The following is a 23,540-nucleotide window of genomic DNA, read 5'->3' on the forward strand; positions in this document are numbered from 1 at the left end:
TACATTTCACTGGAACCATTTCATGATAGAAAATTGAATAAGTTAACAAATATATAAACCTTCTTGTTTCAACATTTAATATATAATCATTTTGAAAATAATATTGACATTTTAATATTGTTTAGTTAATCTGATAATTTTGAAGGATTGCATCACTGGCATAAGTTTTTTTAATATCTTTTATTTATAATAAAATTATAATAATCTTATTTTCTTCTTCAATGCTTTTATTTTTCACTATATCAGTTATATATTTTTAATAAAAATTTATATATTATCATTTTTGCTTTGAACATTTAATAAATAATACTTTAAAAATAATATTGGAAATTTAATACTTTCGAAGGATTGCATCCCTTTGACATTAGTGTTTTCAATATCTTTTATTTATAATAAATTTCAAATATCTTATTTTCATCTTTAATGTTTTTATTTTAACAATATCAGTTATATATATTTCTTAAAATGTCTTATATTTTTTATTTTTTAAAACATTTTATATGTAACCATTGAAAACTAATATTCAAAAATTTCCTCCGCGATTTCGCGGAGGGTCGGCATCCTAGTAAATATAAAAGAAAATTGAAGATCTTTTTATGAATATAAAGGTTCAAGATCTAAAAGAATTAATATATAATATTAATTCAAATTTGATGTAATACTGTTGTGTTTTCTCAACATCAGATGTGAAAACATTTCTTAGTTTTTTATGTTTTCCCTAGGGACCATTTGTGAATAAAAGAAACTAAAAGAGAATACATAAAAAAGATGAAAATCGTAAACGATACAGCAAATAGAGAATTGACAAACAAGTACAATCCTGAATGTGATTAATCAGATGAGACCTTGACGTTGGAGATCAGAGTAAGTCTTCTTGTTGTAGATGTTACCTTCACGATCTTCATACTCTTCTTCAAGATCTGGCCTCCATTTGTTAACTCCTTGCCTCTCCTGGATCTTCTTCCACAACTCTTTCGCTTCCTGGAACAAAACCAAACTCAAATCACATATCAAACTACACAAACTAACAAAGTCTACTTAGAAAATAATGATACTAATAATATACCTCAATTGAAGTGATTTCGTTGAAGTTCTTTGTGTTTGGGATCCCTAAGCAACGCATTCCATGTTGGTGTTGAAACTCTTTAAAATGTCTCTCAAAAGCCCTTCTCCCCATGTAGATACTGTTTCCACATATCTCGCATTCGAATTTCTACACGACATAACAGCACCAAATTTGATTAGTCAGTAGAGTGTTTGTCACTGTTTGCTTTTAGCATCGATGATGGTCTAAGAACTTCAAACATACCTGGCCAAGGCCATGAAGCTTGTATAGCCAGTATGGTATAGGCTTCCCGTCCCAACCCATTGGCAGCTTCAGTGGATTGTAAAAATCACCTTCCTCGTCATCACTTTCTACTTCTGCACGTTCTTCCTCCCCCTCGCGCTCTTCCTCCATCTCTTCATACGTCAAGGCCTGCTTCTTTACAACGTTTTGTTTTGTCCTTTCGATTGTCTATACGAAAATTTGAGACAGCAAGTTTAGTTAAAGGTGAGCTAAATATCTGAATGCTTTTAAAGGATGTAGCGAAGAGGAACTTCCATTAACTAACCTCGTCAAGTAAACTGCAGAGTTTCTTCACTTTGGCCTCTGTTAGTGCAATCTGTTTAGCACTGTCGCCCTCCTGCGTTGCTTTGGCGTCTCCGTTTTGTTTCCCATTGGGCGGAGGTTTGGCAAAATGTTTCCTATCCAGCTTCTCCAAAGGCGTATCCTGAAGAGAAATTGTATCGAACAAAGGCATAAGACAACCTCAAGGTAGTAGTAACTAAGCTTCAAAATCCAAAACCCCCGTACACACAACAGAGCTATTAATAGGTACAACATACAACTCTCATAAGACAGAAACTGAAATCAAAATGCGTTTCTAGGAGACCTCAGCAAGTAAACGAACCTTTGTGAGGAAAAGTCTCTCAGCACGCTGCTGCGGAGTACCACCAACTTTCAGCCCCAGCGCCCCCAGCGCCTGAATGACATAAAAGACATATAATTAGAGGAACAATGCTTCAGGGTGTTCATATAAACATGAAGCATGGTCATTACCTCCTTAAGCTTTTCAGGTCCCACTTCTATCAACTCCTCGGCTGTGGTGTAGTAATCAAGATCTATGACAGAATGCTGAGACGGAATTTCGTTTTCCTGGCCATGGTTCTCCCAGCCTACAACTTTTCCATCTGCAAATTGCTCTTCAAAATCAGTCTCCACCTGCAAGAAACCAACATATTAAATGCAAGACAAACTCTATGCACAACATATCAAAGCACCCATAAGATTCTATACGGCAACGAGAAGAACACATAAAAGAAAGAGAGGAGGTTAAACCTTAGAAAGCATTTTGTCAAGGTCTTGCAACGGCTCCGTTCGCTGGAAAAAGTTGACCAAGTACTCTAGCAGAGCTTCCATATACTTCTTGTACTGCCTAAAAAGGGCATATTTGTAAGAAAACAAGGAAAGCCATTCAGATACAGTTAGAAAAAATATGGAGAGGCTTTCTGTGTAGAAGAAAATTCAATGAAATGTTCACCTTGAAAACTTCAGTTTACGCGATATTTTCTCTGGTTGAGAGAAGACATCAAGGTAAACAGAATATTCAACCTTTTCCCCAAATTTAGAGTTAATGTACTGGTTATACAGATCATGCAAGTCCAAGTACCGACCAGCGCCTTCCTGCACAAGGCACAATTGTAAGAATTTCTATAAAGTAAAACTCTTTTGAGATGTTTCAACGGAATGTTCTCAAAAATGAAAATCTGTGCCGACAACAATAATAAATCAAACAGAAACTCACCTCTCCACTGAACGAAATAACTGGTTCCACCTTCAGAAGTGCTTCATAGTCAGCACTGGCATCAACGAGAGGTCCAGAAGGGTACTTTTTATGGTACTCACGTATCTGTAAGTTTGTAAAAGAAGTTAATTTATTGCATATCTGATAGAATATATACTTAGGGATTCAGTTGATAAACATTCCATTCAAGAAGAAACATCAAAACTAGAATTTTTTAATCTCATTCAGGGTCTGCACCCTACTTAGATATAAACCCCTATCTGTGTAGAAAAGATCACACTTTGAAAAGAATGGTAACTAACCAAAATAGTTAGTGAAATAAAAGTAACACACTTTCACTGAGTTTCTGTACAAGATCTTAATTATCCATCAGCAGTGAGGTTTAAAGTAACCAGTGAAATTATAAAACATAGATCAACAGTTAGCTAAATCTCTCATTCTCGATTGAGCAATACTCTTGTAAAGTCAGCTACTACTCTATCAATGAGAAATGAAGAATAGAAAGGGGAAAACCTCTTTCAGACGATCATAAAAGGCACTATAAACATTGATCCCAGTTGCAGTGTGGCCACCAAGAGCTGCAATCTCATCTTCCCTAGCCCCATCCTTATCTTCATAGGTCTCAACCTAAACATAGCCAAACAAAGAATCAATGTTAGCATTAATTAATCCTTCTCAATTTCAACAGAACATTTCAGAGAGATCCAAAACATAAAGCGGATAAGCTTAAAAGAGAGTGGAAGGAGGAGGAGCATAAACTTACAAGCTTCTCGGTGGTGCGCATGATAGAGTGGATGGTGTTGCGGACACGGTGGCCTTGTACCAATCTGTCCTTGCTCGACGACGGCTCGGTCTGTAGATCTTGCACAACGAGTCGCTCCAGTCTTTCAATCTCCTCGTGATTGGAGCGTGTTTGCTCGAGGAGAGTCGACGACATCTTCTCAGTACAGTACTCTAAGCTCGACCTTCTTCTTCTTCTTCTTCTTCTTCTTCCTGAGACTTGAATCGAACCGTGAAACCCTAAAATCCCAGTTCGAGTGTAGACAAACCTGCTGCAAAACCAAAGAAATGTGTTTGTCTCTTGGGCTTTTTCAGATGGTTTCTGATTTTGGTATCTGTTATTTTATGGGCCTTCTGTTATATCGTTCGAAGTATGGGCCGTTATAGGCCCAAATACTCCACATGCTTCTTCGCGTTGTTAAGTTCTCTTCTCTTCTCTCGCGGCATCATTTCAATGGCGGCGCTCGCAAGGATCGGTGGCCGGTACCTGAAATCCGTCGGCGTAATTAACGCTTCCCCCTCATGTTTCCTTGCTCAACGCCGTGGAGTTGCTACTAAACTCTTTGTTGGCGGTACACTCTGGCCTTTTAATTAGCAAAAACCAAATATCTGGAGAATTGATTCGTAGCTACTAATAGCTAAGACTTTTAGAGGGGACGCATATTGTAAGATGGTTACTCTGTGATCTGTTCTTCGAACTCATATGCAAATCTAACGTTACTTGTTTTACTGTCTTTTTGTACTCACGTTCTGGTTTTGATTACTGCACCTATTGATTGACTTTCTTCATGAACATTTTTGAATTGACTACACCCATTCCAAGTAACATAATCCGTGTTTTTTTTTGGTGGTATATAGAGATTAGTATCTCTCTAATAAAATAATAATGCTTAGTTCACAAACCAATCCTGTTTTTTTTTTCCCTCCAGGATTATCGTTTTACACTACCGAGCAGGGATTGTCAGAGGCATTTTCTCAATGTGGCCAAGTTGTTGAAGGTACACACTTTACATCATTGTGATGAATAGATTACATTCTCAATGTGGCCAAGTTGTTGATGTATCTGAGAGAGTTTCTTTCGCAGCTCAAATAGTCATGGATAGAGTCTCTGATAGATCCAAAGGTTTCGGTTTTGTGACATTTGCTTCTGATGACGATGCTCGCAAGGCTTTGATGGAGTTTAATGGACAGGTATATTATTTTCTTGTTGTCTCTGATGCTTTTCACTTTGTTTAACTCTCGGTAACAAAACATTTGTTTTCAGCAATTAAACGGTCGTGTAATATTTGTGGACTACGCTAAGGCCAAGCAAGGTTTTAGTGGCGGTGGTGGTGGTGGCTTACCAATAGCTAGAGGACCGCCTAGGCCAGGGGAAGTAGCTGCCACAACACCTGAAACATTGAACATGGACTAACCGAATCGAAGACAGTGTTATACTGCATCTGCTATATCTCTTTGGTATGAAATGAAAACACTTTTACAAGTGTTCTTTGTAAGAGACATGAGCAGCTCATGTTTCATTTTATGATCACTGTATCTTTTGTTAAAGCAGAAGTAGTTATCACAACAAACCTCTCAACTCTTCCATGACTCCTTGCTTATATAAATCTTAGTCCTAGAATGTGTATATATCGCTTTTCTCACTACGATAATGATCAGTAATGTTTCGAGACTGATATGATCTGTTTCAGCTTCACAACTTCTATACTGATGTATTGATGGTTGCTTTGTACAAAATCATGTTTATATGAATCTCTCCATCTTTACATTTACAAATATCATTGGCAGTATATCTGAGTTTTTTTTTTGTCAGCGTATGTCTGTCTGAGTTAATGAACTAATCTAACGATACGTGCCAGGCTTGGTAATGCTTCTCTTTGTACTTGCCTTTTGCTCTTTTGAATTTCTTTTCCCCCATCTCTTCGATCCTAAAGGTTGAACCTGTTAAGACAGCTCGAGAAGGTCAACCAAATGCAAATTGAAACAGAATCAATGACTAGATCAAGATGCAGAATCAGTTTTGTACCTCACTTTGCTCTATAATTCATTGACAAGAGTTGCGCATAGAGAATCTCATTCCATGTGTCAGGTACGCCTGGTAAGCACCAGTGGCTGCAGTCTTGTGGAGCATCAACAGGAGTGCCACCCTCTCGGTACCGAGAAGGATGACCATCTTTCCTAAACTCTGTCAGATATGTAATATTGAGAAACTTAACCTTACTGTGTCGATGATATCTCATATCTTCAATCACTTCATAGATATATCTGTTGTGAGCCGCATCAGGTTCCATTCTCCTTTTATCACTCTCAGGACCAGTCTCTGCATCACACAGACCACCCAGATTCCATGTCCCGTTTCTGTAATGCACTGGAGAGTAGCTTCTGAAGAAGACATAAGTCTTGTCGGGATCAAGTTTCTCTAAAACCCATGACTTCCACGTCTTTAAAGACTTCCCAAACGCCTCCATCGCTCCCATTGTCTTGTTCACTTTCCTTCCCTCTTCAAAGTATGACCCTCTGCACAGTAAACAGAACCACATTTTTAAGGAAGAGAAATGACATAATCTTAGAAGCTGAGAGATCTTTCTCTTACGCTAACACGGTCTTCTCTTCGTTCCACCAGTGCCCTGAGTTGAAGACGAGAACATCCGAGTCAACCCATTTTTTTGATTGCCAGTTGAACTCGTCGACTCTCACTGTGGTTTTGACCTCTTGCGGTGAGTGTTCAGGTGGCCGGCCAATGACGACGAGAAACGGCGTTCTGTGATACTCGACTGTGAGGTTTTGCCGAGGGAACCGCATGGAGAGAAAGCCCTTGTGTTTCGTTATGGGGTTCCCATATACTTCATAGATCTCGGACTTGTTATGTACTGCTTGTGAGAGCATGCACATGAGTGATTCCCACTGGTTTCTTCCAATTGAATCTCCCACAAACACTATCCTCCCGTTCCTACTCCTCTCCAGAAAGTCACTTGCGTTGAATCTAATTATTCAATAGGCAAACCAGCAAAAAAAAACATTGAGTTGGTCACAGTTAGTACTAAAACATTATGGTTTAGACGAGAACAAAGATTTCTTGTGTCAGAAGAAAGTGAACAGAAGCCTAACATCTAGTTGTTACCCTAAATAAAGTCTTTGGGTGCAAACAAAAAAACAGATTTTCACTTTAGGTATACGAGCGAGCAAAGCTTTCTTGCGTCAGAAGCAAGTGAATAGAAACCTAATATCTAGTTGTAACCCTAAATATAAGCCTTTAGGTGCAAGCAAGAAACACATTTTCACTTTAGGTATACAAGAGCAAAGCTTTCTTGTGTCAGAAGAATGTGAATAGAAGCCTAATAGGCAGTTGTAGCTCTAAATTAGCTGCAAGCAAGAAACACATCTTCACTTTAGGTATACGAAGGTAAAGCTTTCTTGTGTCAGAAGAATGTGAATATAATCCTAAAATGTGTTTTTTTGCTTTCGCCTAAAGCCTAGTATCTAGTTGTAACCCTAATAAAACATTTTTTTCCAAGGAATCAATACATAACTTTAGGTGCAAGCAAGAAATACATATTCACTTTTATGGAAAGTTTAACGTGGCAACATGTTTACCGTGGAAGATCGCAGCCGTGTGGTTGCCATCGCCAATCTAGATAACCGGAATCTTTTCTACCGTTCTTCCGACAACGAAACCCTGAATCAAGAAAGCGACACTCTTCTCCGTACATCAATGATGATGATGATGATGATGTTCGACGAACCCATCTTCCTTTGGAGTAATCACAATCCTTTGTTAAGTTTTGCGACGAGGGCGAAAACAATCCGAAACGGAGAAGGGGCTCGAAGGAGGAAGACTCGACGAGGTTGAGGATGACGACGGTGGAGAATATGAGGACGGTAAGTGAAAAGAGGCTGACGAAGAAATGTTTCTTGATGTTGAAGACGTATGAAACTGAGCAGAGAGAGAAGAGTTGTTGTTGATGATGATCCATGATCTCTTCTTTCTCTCTTTGAACAAGTCTTCTCTTTCACGTAAGCTAGAGACGTCAGACTATGATACAAATGTTTATACGAATATCATTCTTGTGTATTTTAGATAAAAAAGGAATAAAATAAATGATGAATATGCGTCGGTTACGTCGTGATGGAAGCTTCCTTGGCCCCACGTTCGTCTTTTACATCTTCCGGATTGTGATCAGCGACGATGATGTTGCAACTAATTGTTATTTTTGATAAAGATTATTCTATTAGTCAGTAATTAATGTTTTTGTTATGAATGGTTGACCTTGGTAAAATGATTTTCCAAGAGTTTTTGGTATAATTAAATTACTATAACGCAAACAATTATCTGGTAGTCTAATCTCGATTATGATCGTGGTCTTTGGCTGTTTGTCATCAATTTTGCTTGAATATTAATAGCATTCCTCAAGTATTTTGTGTGCAAATGTATGTGTTTTGGCTATAGCTGTTCTAGCTTTTCAGTTTTGTGAAATCGTTTTGTTTGTTGAACGTGTTGAAAACATGTCGTCAAGCTGTTACACCCTTTTGTTCTAAGCGTGTGTATATGTATTAATTATTACATCCCACTGTAGAATCGCGATCGACTACAAATATACTAGTAGTTATGGTAATCATTCATTTGGTAGAGACAATAATTTGCAGAGCATTTACCTTTATTTAAAACTAGTGGTCGCTGAAGTCTAGCATCTAACCCCTGCAAAGGCCAAAATATTAGAATCAAATATAGAACTCCAACATTTGATCTATATATCATTATCAACTTAAGTTCAGTGATAGATAAGAATTAAACAGATGCAGCATTTGGTATAGAAAAAATGCACAAACTTAATAGGCCCTTAACGAAACTTCACACGTATTAATGGGCCCTTCACAGATTCTTCAGGCCATTTCCTTAGGACTGGGCTTCACTACCAGCTCCTTATTACCATTTTACCCTTCTTCCACTCGCCTACACTTAAATACTCTCTGATCCCCAAAAACAAAAACCCTAACCCTAATCCCCGCCGGAATCAGAAACAACCAGAATCAGAGATGGGGCGCGTCCGCACGAAGACGGTGAAGAAATCATCACGCCAGGTGATCGAGAAGTACTACTCGCGCATGACGCTCGACTTCCACACGAACAAGAAGATCCTCGAGGAAGTCGCCATCATCCCTTCGAAGCGTCTCCGCAACAAGATCGCCGGGTTCTCGACGCATCTCATGAAGAGGATCCAGAAGGGACCGGTCCGCGGGATCTCCCTCAAGCTCCAGGAGGAAGAGCGCGAGCGCCGCATGGACTTCGTCCCCGACGAGTCCGCCATCAAGACCGATCGCATCGAGGTCGATAAGGAGACGCTCGACATGCTCGCCTCCTTGGGGATGGGCGATATGGCGGGGGTTGTTAAGGTGGATCCAGTCTCGGCCGCTCCTGTTGCTGGTTTTGGCCGTGGAAGGAGGTTCTAGAGAATCGAGATTCGTGAGGCTTTTAATGTTTGTACCTTTTTTATTTGTTTGCTGAATCGTTTTAAATTGAAACTTTCAAAATATATAAGCTTTAGTGTTACGTGAATGCTTCGTTAGATTCAGCTCTTGCTTGTTCACAATGGTCATGGAAACACACTCTGATGTTATCTAACTTAAGTCGGGAGCATAAGCAACATTGATGCTTCTGAAATCCTCAAAAAGATGCGGCATTGAGGAGCGCATCCAACATCTCCTTGTAGTCACGTGATTCAGAACACACTCTTGAAGATCACCCCCCAGGACCAATTCTAAATAGGACCTGAAGATATACTGATGTCCAATAAAAGCAGAATAACAGACTAGTCTGAGAATCTCGGTACAGATGTCTGTGCGATGAGTTTTTAACTGGATGAAGAGACAAGTAATGGTTATAGATGTAACAGACATGTATGGAAAAAATGTAAGAAACAGGGAATAGACCTTTGATCATATAAAAGCAACTCGAATCCACGAGAAAGCATGTAAAGATCCTTGATCACACCTTGTCAAGACTCTATTGCCATTCACATTCTTGAAGATCAGGACCAACTCGAAATAAGGGACCTGAAGATAGTCGTACAAATGTCTGTTGCGATGAGTTTCCTGTTGAAAACTTCTGTGAAATTATGCTTGATAAGTCTTGGAGTTACATATTAATTTAGGTTGGAGATATGGATGGCTATAATTAAGTGCCAACTAATATGATGCACTAGGAGATATTGATCTTACTGGATATGATTAAGACAGAATATGGCGCGCGCATGCTGTCTATGTTAGTATCTGGGTCAGGCTTATTAAAATGAATTTTCCATATGGATCTCATTGCTATTTGATTAGTTACATGCCTCACTTTTCTTAGTTGCTGTGCTAGCTGCTTAGAGATATCAGTAGAGTTGGACACGGAATAATTTGTTATTCTTTTCTCAGTATTCAGGACATTGTTAAAGAGGTAGTTGAGAACTTTATATAGGCGGGCCAGAGATATAATGAAGAGTAGTAGTACAAGTTTGCTAGAAAATGAAAGGTTTCTCCTAAGTGTGTATCCGGGTAGAATCCATTGGACATATACAATAAACATGATATGCATCCAGGTTCTTATATCAACACATCTCTCTCATGTTTGTCCAGGAAAATTTCACTCTCTGAATCACATGTACTGTATTCTGAATCCATTTTCTGGTGGTGGTGTGTATGTGCATACTGAAGCTATCTGGTGGTGGTGTGTGTGTGCATACTGAAGCTATCTCTCTCTATCAATCCATAGGCTCAAAATGTTAAGATTATTTATCAGTTTAATACCAAAGCCCACTTTCTAAACACTACTTGAAAATTTTGTACTTTGAAAAAGAAATCAAATAAGAGTGGTCCTCATAGAGGTACTGCATCAAGTATGTACATATAAGGCATGACAATGAGATGAATTGAGATGTAATTCTACTAAATCAGTACTCTTTCTCTCTCCCTGGGGTTTCTTTTATCGTTACAGTGATAGTGTGGGACTAGTGGGTGAACTCAATGAACTGGACGTTAATGGGAAATCCAATACTCTGCGAAAATAGGACTACAAGCAAAAAAGAAAGAGCTCATAAAAGTTTTATTACTGAGTAATTTATGCCCAAAAACATACTAATTTCAGTATCAGACTATCAGTAGTCCTAGAGATGTCAAAATGGATAAACCAAAATGTATCCAAATGATTTTAAGTTTATACGGATCATGGATTAAACCAATTTATTTGACAAAATCTATAACTCATTTAAGTTAATGAGTTAATTATTTTAGTAGTTGATCGATAAATAATAATTTTATAGTTTAAACGATTTTAAATAAAAAATATTATTTTAGGGGTGAAAATAAAACTATTTTTAGACTTTAGAAAAATACACTTATATCGTTTTGATGAAAAAATACATTTTTGAAATTTGGCGGGAAAACAATTTGTGATTTTAGTGAGAATCACTATATTTAAGGCTTGACGAAAAAATAAAATTTTACTGTTTTAGTGGAGAAATACAATTTTATGGTTTTGCGGGAAAACATAATATTGGTTTGGTAGAAAATTTATTTTTACGGTTTTTGGCGAAAACATGATTTAGTGTTTTGGTGGAAAACAGGTTTTTTAGTTTTGGTGGGAAATTTTAATTACGGTTTTTGATGAAAACAATATTTTGCGGTTTGACGAGAAACACACAATTTTGTGGTATTGGTGGAAACACATGATTTTGGTTTTGCGGAAAAATCAATTTCACGTAGTTTTGTCGGGAAAAAAACAAATTTTTATTTTGGTGGGAAAACAAAATTTTATAGTTGTGACAAGAAAATACGATTTTGTGATTTTGGTGAAAAAACATAATTTTTGATTTTGGTGGAAAACTCACTGTTATGGTCTAGCAGGAAAACATGATTTTATGAGTTTTGTGAAAAAACACAATTTTATGGTTTTAACCAGAAAACACGATTTTGTGATTTTGACATAAAAACTGAAATTTACGTTTTTGCAGGGGAAACATAATTTTATGGTTTTGGTAGAAAAACAAAATTTGTGATTTTGGCGGAAAAATACGATTTTGATGTTTTAGTGAGAAAACGAGATTTAGCAATTTTGATGAAAAGAATATTTACTGTTTTTGTGAAGAAACTTGGTTTTATAATTTTGGAGAAAATATGATTAAATTTGGCTTATTAAAAATCAACATATAATATTTATACATATGATAAATTGGGTGTTAATATATATATGAGAGAGATTTGGTTAGATTTATATATGAGAAAATAAATAAAACATGATGTAACAAAATTAGTTTAGAATTTATTTTGGTTATCTTTTGTTTTTATATTTGATTTAAGTTTATGTTTGTTTAATTTTTTATTAGTTTTGTTATGGATTTATCCATAACAATTCAAATCATCTTAATTTAATACACCAAATCCATCAACGCATTTTATCCATTTATGTATTTATATCTAATTATATATTCATTAAGATTTATGGTTTGACTTTGTTTAACCTGTTAATTCTTATCTATTTTGATACTGCTACGTAGTCCCTCGTGTAAATCCTAATGGTAAACTAGCAGCACTTGAAATAACCTCAAACTACAGTAGTCATCTCAAATAGCATTCTAGTTTAAACAGTCAACTTCATGATCTTTGGCATTCACAAAATCAAAAGAATTATCTTCCATGAATATAATATACTCGTTCTCTTTAAAAAAATGATTAAAAATGATTATTTAAAAATACATGTTTCATGTTTTAATTCATTTTCGGTGTATAATGATAAAATTAAAAATTACAAAAAGATAATTCTGCTTATTAAAATACTATTGATTTGATTACCAAAAAAATACTATTGATTTATAAATATAGAATTTTGATAATTAAAAAATTATTATAAGATTCAATATATTTTTAGTATATGTTAATTATTATAAACATTTAATACTTATATTTGTAATATATGGTAAACACAAAAACATACATTTTTAGAATTAGAAGAAGCATATGTTAATTAACTATGTAAAAAGAAGTTAATTAACTATATATGAATCAAATTTGAAATGAAGCAAAAAAAACATTTTAACAGCGTTGGTAGTTCCTCAAAATGTTATTTATAAGAGCATCTCCAGAAAAACTCTCTATTTTAGAGTTTGCAAAACTCTAAATTTGAAGTTTTAATATGTTCTTCTCCAAAAGAAAAACTTCAAACCTAACTTCAAAAGTATTTGTATTTTACACTATAGTCTATATATTTGTTATAATTAATATAAATCTATAAAACTTATTAAATAAGTAGCACATATATAAAAATAACACATTAATATTAATTAATAAAATCTTACAGTAAATATGTAAATTATAAATATAAATACATAACCAAATAATAAACTACAAGAAAAAGACACTACATTTTGAAGCTTGCAAAATTTCATATTTAAAATTTAAAGATGTTTTTAAAACTTCATATTTGAAATCTAAAAATGTTTTTAAACCTTAAAACTTCTTATTTTAAGGTTTTTGTTTAGTTTTATGTGTAAAACTAAAATATATGAAAACAAATATGAAATATTATAAAATATGACTTTTTAAGAATAAAATAATAAACAACAAAATATTTAAGAATCATAAAATATCATTGTAAAGACCAAAATGCAAATAAAAATGTGAAACTTCAAATTTGAAGTTTTGAGTAATAACACTCTATATTTGAAGTTTCACTACTAAAAACTTCAAATTTGAAGTTTTGAAATTTCCTTTTGGAGAACAAAAAACTTCAAATATGAAGTTATAGAGTGTCTTTTGGAGATGCTCTAAGATATACAATGTAAATATTTTTTTTGTCAACATACAATGTAAATAATTACTATCTCAACTTCGTCACATCTTTTGACTTTTAATTATTTAAGTGTTTTACACCACATGAAATAGATCCGTTGTTATCGTTTCTATCTTTATGATCCTCGCCGACCCATTTTCCACGCATGCTTCCATATGCATGAATTGTCATGATATGGTTTATATGTATATTTATTAGCATCTAGCGTTTCGTTGGACATTGAAGATAACTTGATCTCTTAAGGCCGTATATTGAGGAAATGTATAAACGTAAAACTCCAAAAGTCTTTACCATATGCTGTGCCATGCAAATGAACAAAATTCAACTGGTCCACACTCGTACCTTTACTTATGGATTCAGTTTTTGCTATACCCAAATCGAAGTTCGGTTCGGATTAGAACTATTACAGCAATCTTAATGTTAGTTTTTTACCATAGAATTCTCAAGTTATTTGACCAAAAAAAAGAATTCTCAAGTTATATATTGGTGTGCGTATGTATATAAGAGTACTCTACTAAAATTCTTAGAAATCTAATCAATAATTTCTTATTTAATATATTTGATTGGTTGAATTTCCAATTTTTTAATATACTCTTAATTATTTAAATAATAATTAAAATATATACATACACTAATATATAACTTGAGAACTCTATGGTAAAAAAACTATCATTGTAGGTGCTCTTATATTTATACATGTATTATGTTTTGGGGAGATCACGTTGGTGTTCCTTTAACAAAGAAAAGATATCACTCATACCAAAGAAAAAAAAAAGAGATGACGTTGTTGTTGTTTTTTTCTACTTCCTCTGTGACAAAATAACTAAATAACAAGACAAATAACTAAATAACAAATCTAAATACAAAAAGTAATAACTATGTAGCCAGACTCTAAAGTCAGCGTTAGTATTTATCAAGAAAATAAAAAGAGAGATAGCATTATATAGTGTTTGAAAATATGCCCACGTCGTTAACACTTAACACGAATGCTATTAATTCTGCAAGTCAACTAAACAATTTTTTATATGCAAATTTTAATGAACGAGATCTCATTAAGTGAATGGATATGGGCGATGAGAAACGGTGAAGTAAACATGTTAAAAAGGTAAAAATCAATGTTTCAACCAGTTACTTAAGTTTTTGTTTTAAAAATAACAAGGTGTGACATCTAAGTAATGCTGTAGAAAATTATTTTGTAATACAACTTAAGTAACATACGATTACTTTTTGTTTTCAATATCCTTCGACAAATTTATTTAGATGTAGTGGTATCATATTCAACTACTCAGCGGTGTGATATCTATCTAAGTAAAGCAATAGAGATTTTTATTTTGTTTCTTGTCCTTCTGTTGAAAGATACGATCTTCATGCTATATGATAGATGATCCTTGATGCATGTGATTTCAAGTTGCACATTGATTGGTGCAATTAAGGGTACACAGGTTATTAAGCGGAACCAAACTTATAGCTAGTGGATTTTATTACTATGTTTGTGTGAATTGTAGATAACAAAAAAAAACTGAGTAAGAGAAAAGTAACATTCAGTTCACAGTCTACACATTCAAATATTATATTTGTAATCTACTACATTTTCATCATGACATCGTTCGTAAAGTTTAAGGCAGCTGCCTTGGTCGACTAGACTGTACACTAAATTGCAGAATAAGCATTTAACTTGTTATTATTTCTGCATAAGCAAGAAACGAAATGGAAGCTTCTTTACATTTACATAAAGGCAGATAAGTTCGGGTCAAAGTAGAATGATAAAGAAAATGGGACCAAAGAAAGAAAAGAGAAGTAGGTTTTTTTTTTGTAAAGGATAAGTAGGTTTACGAGGAAGAAAGTGAGCTTAAGACAAAGAAAATGGATTGGTCCCACCCAAATCCTAAACACAGATTCATTCTCCTGCTTCTCTCTCACGCTCGATATATTATTCCTACAATGCATTTCTTTTATGTAGTGGATCAAAAAAGTATATATATTAGTATTAGTTATGAGTTTGGAAAGTTTGTATATTTACTTGAGACAAAACTCAAACCGTGTTATATTAGAAAGCGTATTACTCCCATCGAAATCAAACTTGCGACCTTTTTATACCTTTACTAATTGACTGAATTTTTTTTAGCAATTTTATCGTTGGTTAAAATTTTAAGAATCTTTTATGTATGTTATCTATAAACCGTCCAAAACAGTCACCATGTACTTAGATTGTAGTTGAATAGTGAAACTCATATAATCAATCAAATGATTTGATATCTAACACGTAGACTCGTTTGAGAGCTTAAGAGTTAAGATCCCCCTACATAGTTTGTTATTCATAAACAACTACGAAACTTGACTACCAAACATTGGAACCACTTGAAATGCTTCATGGTTAATTAAAAAAAACATTGAACCCACTTGAAATGCTTCATGGGTTTATTACTCTCAACTCTCATATCATCCTTGGTTTTTTCCTTCTCCCTAAATTTTTTAAAAATATATATACAATTTTTTAAAGATTTTACAAAATACTCATGGATAGTTTTGGAATTAAAATTTTATTATTTTGTCTCCCTCTCATAAAACTTATACTCACTCGCTTCTTTTTATATGATGTTTAACAGAATATTTTTGTTTCAATTTATAAGATTTTTGAAACTTTCTATGTAAATTTTTTAAATCAATTGGTTAAAATATTAAAAATTACTCCCTCTGTTTTTTAAAGATGTATGTTTTAGAGTTTTCACATATATTAAGAAAACATATTAATCATGTATTGTTTTTAGAAATTACCAAATTTCAATGCATTTTAACCAATAGTTTTTCAATAAATTCAATTAATTTTATTGAAATTTGCAATTTTTATATAGAAAACATAAAAAAATACATCTTTTTGAAACAAATATTTTTTTCAGAACATGCATCTTTTAAAATCAGAGGGAGTAATACATAGTTTTTGTCTTATCCAAAATAACAATGATTAATTATTTTAGTTATTTTTTCGTTATAAACAAGTGTTTTGGATAAAAGTAGATATTTTTTTAATTTGTATGTTTATACTAAACTTGTTATAGAAAGAAACAGAGGGAGGGAGTATTAAAACTAAAGCCAGGAGGGTGGTTTCACTTTATATATTTGCATGTATTTGGGTTCTCTGTACCAATTCTGGTGTGTTGCACATTTAATTTTGTTTGCGTTTCTTTAATTTCAATTAAATTTCTTTGACTGTACTTTTTTCTACTTCCGAAATTATGATTTTATTTATTTTCAGAATTTTATTATAAACATCTAATTCAAGTTGGTTGCCCATTTAATTTCTTGTTTTCATATATTAACTCCTACGAATAAAATATAATAAATAATGGTTGTCTGTTGAGTATTTAAGTGTATTAGCTAGTTTTAAACACTTCTCTTGTTCGTTTCCTCTTCTATTTAATAAGCAATGAATTGGATTCCTGCAAATATCTACATATTTTCTTGTGTAAGTATCTAATACATATTTAAAAAATAAATTCTGGTTTGAAGTTGAAAAGTAACTAAAATTCGATACTCTTGAGGCAACATTAAAACAATTAACCGTCTCATATTAATCTAGTAGTAGCATTCTTTCAATTTAATCTCTTTGATTTTCTCTCTCAGTCATATTTAAATTAAGCCTTAATGGCAATACATATTTCTCTTCTCTCTTTAATTTTATCACTGTGTTCTTTCTTGTATATAAAGACCTAAGCTGAAGCAACCCAACCACCAGTTGGAAGAGAGACTCTTTGTGATCAGAGTACGAAAAGCCTTTGACATCACATAAAATTCTCCTTCTCAGTCCGCAGGTTTTAAGGTATTTTTTTTTCTCGGACCAAACTCAACTTACTATATATCCTGCCAAATTTTATCCAACAGAAGATGAGTCGAAGAAGTCCAAAACTTGAGTTGAAACTGAATCTCTCGCCGTCTACGTCTAGCCGGAGGAGGATGGTTCGTTCACCAAGCCGCTCTGCGACCACTTCACCAATCTCACCCCAAAGCTCGTGCGTCTCTTCGGAGATGAACCAGGACGAGTCGTCTGTGAGATACTCGACAAGTCCAGAGACAACCTCGATGGTTCTTGTCGGCTGTCCTCGTTGTCTCATGTACGTTATGCTCTCACAAGACGACCCTAAATGCCCTAAATGCAAAAGCACCGTTCTTCTTGATTTCAACCATGAAAACTCCTCAAACGTCAACGCAAACGCTCCAGCCGCTCCTTCCTCTGGTCGCAAGACTCGGAGAAACTGAAAAGACAAGTAATACCCAACCAAAAGAAACCCTGTTTTTTTTTTCCTTTTTGTTTTCTTGCCAATGTAGCTGTTGCTTATGAGAGTAGTGCTAATCATGCTCCACTTTTAAAACCCTAAGAAGAAGGTAGAAGATGAAACTAGGGTTTTTCAACTCACAAAAAATTCAAATTGAAAGGTGGAGCGCGAATAGCACTAACGTTTCTTGTTTCTTGTTTCTTATATTTATATGTATGTGAAAACATGTCTCCCTATTCTACTCCTAAGTTGTTATAAATCATCCTATCCATCAAATTTATTGTAACCCTTCAAATGGAGTCCATGGTCTAACTAGGATATGCCTATACGTAAGACTCTGTTTTCTTCAAATATTCTGTTTCTCGGATGTACAAATAAGAGAACTAGACGTTTGTGTGTGTTTACTATAAGAAAAGTAGACATTCTTATCTTAGCGTATCAAAAAGATTGTTTGCACATCACGAAAAGGAAAATCGGAATTGACTTGTGAAAGATGTAGTAGCTTGATCCTGATCCCCAGGAAAAATCTGAAAAAAAACTAACTATGTAGATTCCTTGTACTTGTTGAAAAAGCAGTTCAGAAGTGAAAGAAAGAAATATTGGTTAGAGATCAGACAAGAACTTCTTATTTGGACCCACATGGTTAGTTTGACCCACAAGCCTTGAAACTCTTCTTGTGTTTGGTAATCTCTTTAATTTCATATTCTCTTTAATTTTGATATGTTAACTCAAGATAGATCTTTCTGTTTTTCTTTGACAAAAGATAAGATCTTTCTGTTCATCCAAAAGTCTTCAGATTTTGTAGCCTAATCATAGGACATTTTCTTTACATGCATAATAATCCTTAACAAGATTTTGTCTCAGCAATTGCATGTTTGATTAAAGTCAAAAGCAGACAAATATAGAACATGAGTTTGCAATGGCAAAAAAAGTTAACCAGAGAAGAGGAGTGTGATAAGATCTAATCTCCTTTTTTGTCTTAGTTAAACTGTAACGCTATGACCGTATACGGTTAGTGGGTCATCCACGTCTGATCTCTCGGCTCGTGAGTCCTATCCTATTCTAACGATTGACCCGTTAATTATTCTAAAGTTTGAAATCATTGTTTATTGATCCTATAATTACCACATGACCTTTTTCCCGTGTTTTAGCTTCATTCGCACGGTATTCCGAATCATTTTCCGATAGGTTATCCATTATTTTACTACTCAATCTCAAGCACGCTTAATTCTGGAATTCTAAACGAATATGTGACGGAAAAAATAAGTCAACTTTAATGACATAGGTAGCCAAATCTCCACACTTCCTCTTAAAGAACGCGACGTCCTTGTTGCGCTCCACGATAGGTCTCTAGACGCCTCTCGGGTCAGAATCGAGATAGCTAACCAGCTTTGATACAATTGTAACGTTTCGATCACCCATGGTTAATGGGCCATCCACACCCGCTCTCTTAACCCGTGGACCCAATCTCATTCCAACGATCGGTCCGTTAATTTTTTAAATATTTGAAATCATTGTTTACTGACACTGCAATCATTACATAACTTTTTCTCGTGTTTTGGCCTCACTTACACGGTATTACTAATCATTTTTTGATAGATTATCCATATTTTCACTACTTTAACTCAAACACGGTTAATTCTGGAGTTTTAAACGGATATACAACGGAAAAGACAAAATCAACTTTGGTGACATAAATAGTCAAATCAATTCTTTTAAGTCTTTTCACGTATCAGGATATTACATAAACATGGTTTTGATCTATGTTAATTCTGAGCATGAAATTGACAGTGGTATGATTGTTAAATCTGTTAGAAAAAATTTGCCTATGACAAGAAGTACAAACCGGTTAAAATCGTAAGAGGAAAGTAGTTAAAAGCATTTAAATAAAAAGAAATTAAAAACAGAGGAAGGTGCTTCAATTTATATGCAACAGCTGTTCAAAATGTTAAGATTTAGAGTATCATTATAACCAAAATATAAATGCAATAGTAATTGAGACAGTTGAGAATTGTTATGAGCGTTACGTCAGATTTTAAATATGAATTTAATTCCACCTTCGTTGCTCTCTTCTCTCGCTCACCTCTTCAAAGAAAGAAGGAAATAATTATTATTACTATGATCATGATGATGCTACGAATTTTATTTTTATGTGATCTTCACTAGTCTTTAAAAGAACTTCATTTATCTTCTTATCATTCACTAAATGCCACCTTTCTGTTGCCGCTTTCTAAATTAAGCAGTCTCATCTTTCAAAGCTCCAGCCTCCATGTTCCCTTATTCAATTCCTGTCTCCTACCTCTCATTTTCTTCAATTATGCCGATCCTTTGATTAAGATTCAACCTCCATGGAGTTTATTATCTATACACTCACACACAACCAAACTAGTTAGATGCTATTAACTTCAGTTAAGTTACTGGAATTGACATAACCAAAATGTAGAGATTTTATTTCTTTACGTGTAACATGTCTTTTTTTTTCGTCAACTGGTCACTTTTGGACCTTTTTAATCCTCAAACTGAAGTAAGTAGGGGTCGAACCCCCGACGTCAGGGCCCGAAGACAGAGTTCAGCAGCCACTAGGCTACGAACAACCCGACACGTGTAACATGTCTAAAGAGAGTTATTAGAGCTATGAAGTTGGAGAATGAACATTTTACAACTAAATTAGGTTGACCATTCCTATACAGTTATTGTCAAAACTACTAGTTCCATATTATCTACTCTAGTAGATCATCTAATCATATTCATGTCAGATCTTAGAGAAGTGTATTATAGAGTTTCATTATGACGAGGAGACATGTGAGGGATGAAAAGATCATGTGGGCCATTCTCAAATATAAGGCGCACCAATGATATTTGAGGACCAATAGGTATTTTGGGTAGCAAATACACAGCACAGAGTATAGGGAATGTACTCTTATTATCGAATGCATTGCACGTCCGCATGCAAAATCCATCCCTTCTCTTGAATCTTACAAATTGAAGGATAGATGTTCATAATTAGCTTAATCACCATGTATAGGCTCTCTGACTCTTAGACCATGATTATCCTTGAAATTCTTAGTGGGTTTCTTAATTTTTTTAAAAGTTTTTTTTAGCTGATTGAAAAAAAAAAGAAAAAAATCACCAAACAGTGTAAAAGCCCACCATAATTGATCCTTATCTCACAGCCATTTATGACCGACTTTTAAGTTTTTTATGGGATCCAAGGGTTAAGAAATCCACTAATAACCCTCGATAATTATGCTCTTATGATATATACAAATCTAATAACCAATGACAGATGTAGGGAAAGGTTAGGAGGGTCATTTGACCTTTTCGATATTTTTTGTCTTTTTAGTGTAATTTTTAACAAATTTGGTGAAATATTTAGTTAAAGTTAGAGCTTGACCTCACCTCAGTAAATATAGTGTATGTTTAATCTTTCAAATGCACCTCATATTTTAATTATTTTATTCTATCTATTAAATTTGTTTCAAATGCACTGCTAATAACAAATGTATATTTTAGATAAGCATCAGCCACAACAGATCTAGATCGAAGGGCAGATTCATAACGGTTTCAAAACATAAACAAGTATATAAAATAAAACACACATATATATATAAGTATTCAGGACATATATATCTTTTATTTTATAACTTAATCAGCTTTCTTACATTTTTAAAGCAACACGATTTTATACTACTTTATCCATTTAAAAAACACATAAGCTAAAACACATAAGCTAGTTTTCGAGAACTCGCCACTTCCATATAGACCATCTTTTCCTGCTCTCCACATACACTTCGTACATCTGTTGTAATCTCTATCAACGACGTAAATGTCGAAAACCCCTTTGTTTATTTGTCCACGGCTGAATCCACAGAAAAAGAATGTACTATTGGGAAAATTGATATGAAATTTCCAACGATATATTTCACCCTTTTTAAGACTACGAATACCTATATCGTCGTCTTTTGATTTGCAATGGACTCCCAGAAGATATTCATTATCATTTTGAATCATGATTTTCGTAAATGGTCTTATCAAATAAGTCGGTTCTTTATTTTGTTGCAGACCTGAAGAACATATAAATAACCACACTGTTATGATCTTAGTAAACATTGAGAAGAAAATATATACTTCCTCTGTTCTAAAATAAGTGGGTTTTGAGGTTTTTGCACGTTGATTAAGAAATTATAAACTTTTATTCTATTTTTTTCGTTTACCTAAAAACAATAATGATTAAAGTAATTTCAACCAATAAACAATTATACTACAGAATATAAATAATTAAAAATATTAAAATGCATTTATTTTTTTACCTAGAAACTTGAAAATATCACTTAAAATGGAACAAAAAAATTTCTCTAAAACTCCACTTAAAGTGGGACGGAGGGAGTATGTGATTTCTTTTTGGATGTTTTACCATAACGACTTGCTAATGTTGATATATATTTTTCCAACGATTCGTGACCTATATATAGCAAGATAATAAATTAAAGAAAATGCAATCTACATTAATTTAGTTCGAATAACCTGAATTAGTAAAAAACATTAAGATATTTAAGTGTGTAATAAATTAACAAAGTAAAAGTTGCTAATAACCCAAAATTTTATAAAACAGCCAAATATCTAGGTTGCACTAAAGTTCCATCGCCCATCGGAAAGTCTATTTCCCACTTCGAAACCGAGATCAGAATCGAAATCTTGTGGAAACGTACAAAATCTGGCTTCCAAAAAGCTTTTAAGATATTCTTTTTTAAAATACATTAGAAATTTACAGTTCTATTTTGGAATCACCTTCTTTTTTGGAATTACGCTTCTGTTTTTTTTAAACATAATGTTATAAATCAATAAATAAATATTAACTAAAAGTTTTTAATTTGTATAAAATCAAAATTTTAATAGTAGTGAAATAGAGAAAATAAAAATATACAAATATTAAAAATAATTAATAGAATAATAGAATATATTCAAATATATTGTGTCAATTATTTATGAAGTATTAAAATAATTAATATAATAATTTGTTAAACTTAATTTATGTGTAGTTCACAGTTTTAGTATAAAACTAGACATTGATCCGCGTCTCCGCGTGGATGTCGGATTTAACTTGTGTTCAACGTAAATTCATAAACCACTGGTTTTATAAAATACTCATTTGTATTTTTATGTTTTGTGAATTACATTTAGAGTGTAATTTATTATTTTATAATTTAAATGTTTGATAATTTTTTTTATCTGTACATAATATTATATTTATAATTTTATAACTTGATGTGATTTGATGTAATTTTAATATTCATATATTAACCTATTGCTTTTTGTTTATTTATTTAAAATGATTTAATTTTTTTTCAGTAGTTTTCTATGAATTATTATTAATTTTATGATATTTTTCTTGAAAATGGTATGTATTAAATTAATATATACTATATTACAGTTTGTGTTTTTAATTTCCCCACACAAAAATAACAACCATAAATTGCACAAAAAATATTTTAGTTCGCTTTATTTTATATAAAATTTTAATATGTCAATTATTTAAAGAATTGAGATAGATTATTTTATATAAAAAACGAGTAAAAATCTAAATTGGAATGTTAGATTTGTAAAAAAATCACCGTAGATTAGTTTTTCAAATGTAATTATTTTCGGGAAACTATGATTTCAAATCAATTAAGCGTACTGAGTATATTCCTTTTTCAGATCCGAAAACATATATACTGATAAATTAAATACTTTTTGTATTTCTTTCTCATTGTAATTAAATAATTTAATATTTGATTTTAAATGAATTGGCAGAATCTGCAAATAAAAAAGAAATACAAA

General features: G+C 33.3%; 6 protein-coding genes across 6 annotated transcripts; 3 read left to right on the forward strand and 3 right to left on the reverse strand.

Moving 5' to 3' along the window:
* Window positions 1–618: 618 nt before the first annotated feature.
* Window positions 619–3,877, reverse strand: LOC108818721 (splicing factor SF3a60 homolog). The gene is made up of 11 exons (XM_018591647.2): window positions 3,610–3,877; window positions 3,360–3,473; window positions 2,847–2,951; window positions 2,583–2,725; window positions 2,381–2,477; window positions 2,102–2,263; window positions 1,953–2,024; window positions 1,614–1,772; window positions 1,310–1,516; window positions 1,067–1,213; window positions 619–981 (listed from the first exon to the last, which is right to left on the reverse strand). Exons 1-11 carry the CDS (start codon window positions 3,781–3,783, stop codon window positions 835–837), a joined length of 1,527 nt encoding a protein of 508 aa, XP_018447149.1. The 5' UTR covers window positions 3,784–3,877; the 3' UTR covers window positions 619–834.
* A 197-nt stretch (window positions 3,878–4,074) lies between these two features.
* LOC108841896 (small RNA-binding protein 11, chloroplastic) lies at window positions 4,075–5,302 on the forward strand. The gene is made up of 4 exons (XM_018614679.2): window positions 4,075–4,198; window positions 4,556–4,624; window positions 4,711–4,817; window positions 4,891–5,302. The coding sequence occupies exons 1-4, from the start codon at window positions 4,081–4,083 to the stop codon at window positions 5,038–5,040; spliced, it is 444 nt and encodes a 147-aa protein (XP_018470181.1). The 5' UTR covers window positions 4,075–4,080; the 3' UTR covers window positions 5,041–5,302.
* A 231-nt stretch (window positions 5,303–5,533) lies between these two features.
* On the reverse strand, window positions 5,534–7,641 carry LOC108841895 (protein trichome birefringence-like 9). Its single transcript, XM_018614678.2, has 4 exons — window positions 7,221–7,641; window positions 6,220–6,609; window positions 5,653–6,143; window positions 5,534–5,567 (listed from the first exon to the last, which is right to left on the reverse strand). The coding sequence occupies exons 1-3, from the start codon at window positions 7,598–7,600 to the stop codon at window positions 5,654–5,656; spliced, it is 1,260 nt and encodes a 419-aa protein (XP_018470180.1). The 5' UTR covers window positions 7,601–7,641; the 3' UTR covers window positions 5,534–5,567; window position 5,653.
* A 961-nt stretch (window positions 7,642–8,602) lies between these two features.
* Window positions 8,603–9,174, forward strand: LOC108827166 (40S ribosomal protein S17-4). Its single transcript, XM_018600520.2, has one exon. The coding sequence runs from the start codon at window positions 8,661–8,663 to the stop codon at window positions 9,072–9,074; it is 414 nt and encodes a 137-aa protein (XP_018456022.1). The 5' UTR covers window positions 8,603–8,660; the 3' UTR covers window positions 9,075–9,174.
* Window positions 9,175–16,804: 7,630 nt separating this feature from the next.
* On the forward strand, window positions 16,805–17,998 carry LOC108840818 (protein GL2-INTERACTING REPRESSOR 1). Its single transcript, XM_018613636.2, has 2 exons — window positions 16,805–16,912; window positions 17,155–17,998. Exon 2 carries the CDS (start codon window positions 17,332–17,334, stop codon window positions 17,701–17,703), a length of 372 nt encoding a protein of 123 aa, XP_018469138.1. The 5' UTR covers window positions 16,805–16,912; window positions 17,155–17,331; the 3' UTR covers window positions 17,704–17,998.
* Window positions 17,999–21,407: 3,409 nt separating this feature from the next.
* LOC130508454 (S-protein homolog 27-like) lies at window positions 21,408–21,830 on the reverse strand. Its single transcript, XM_057003984.1, has one exon. It carries the CDS (start codon window positions 21,828–21,830, stop codon window positions 21,408–21,410), a length of 423 nt encoding a protein of 140 aa, XP_056859964.1.
* Window positions 21,831–23,540: the final 1,710 nt, after the last annotated feature.

The sequence above is a fragment of the Raphanus sativus genome, chromosome 2, assembly GCF_000801105.2.
Source record: "Raphanus sativus cultivar WK10039 chromosome 2, ASM80110v3, whole genome shotgun sequence".
NCBI classification, from domain to species: Eukaryota; Viridiplantae; Streptophyta; class Magnoliopsida; order Brassicales; family Brassicaceae; genus Raphanus; species Raphanus sativus.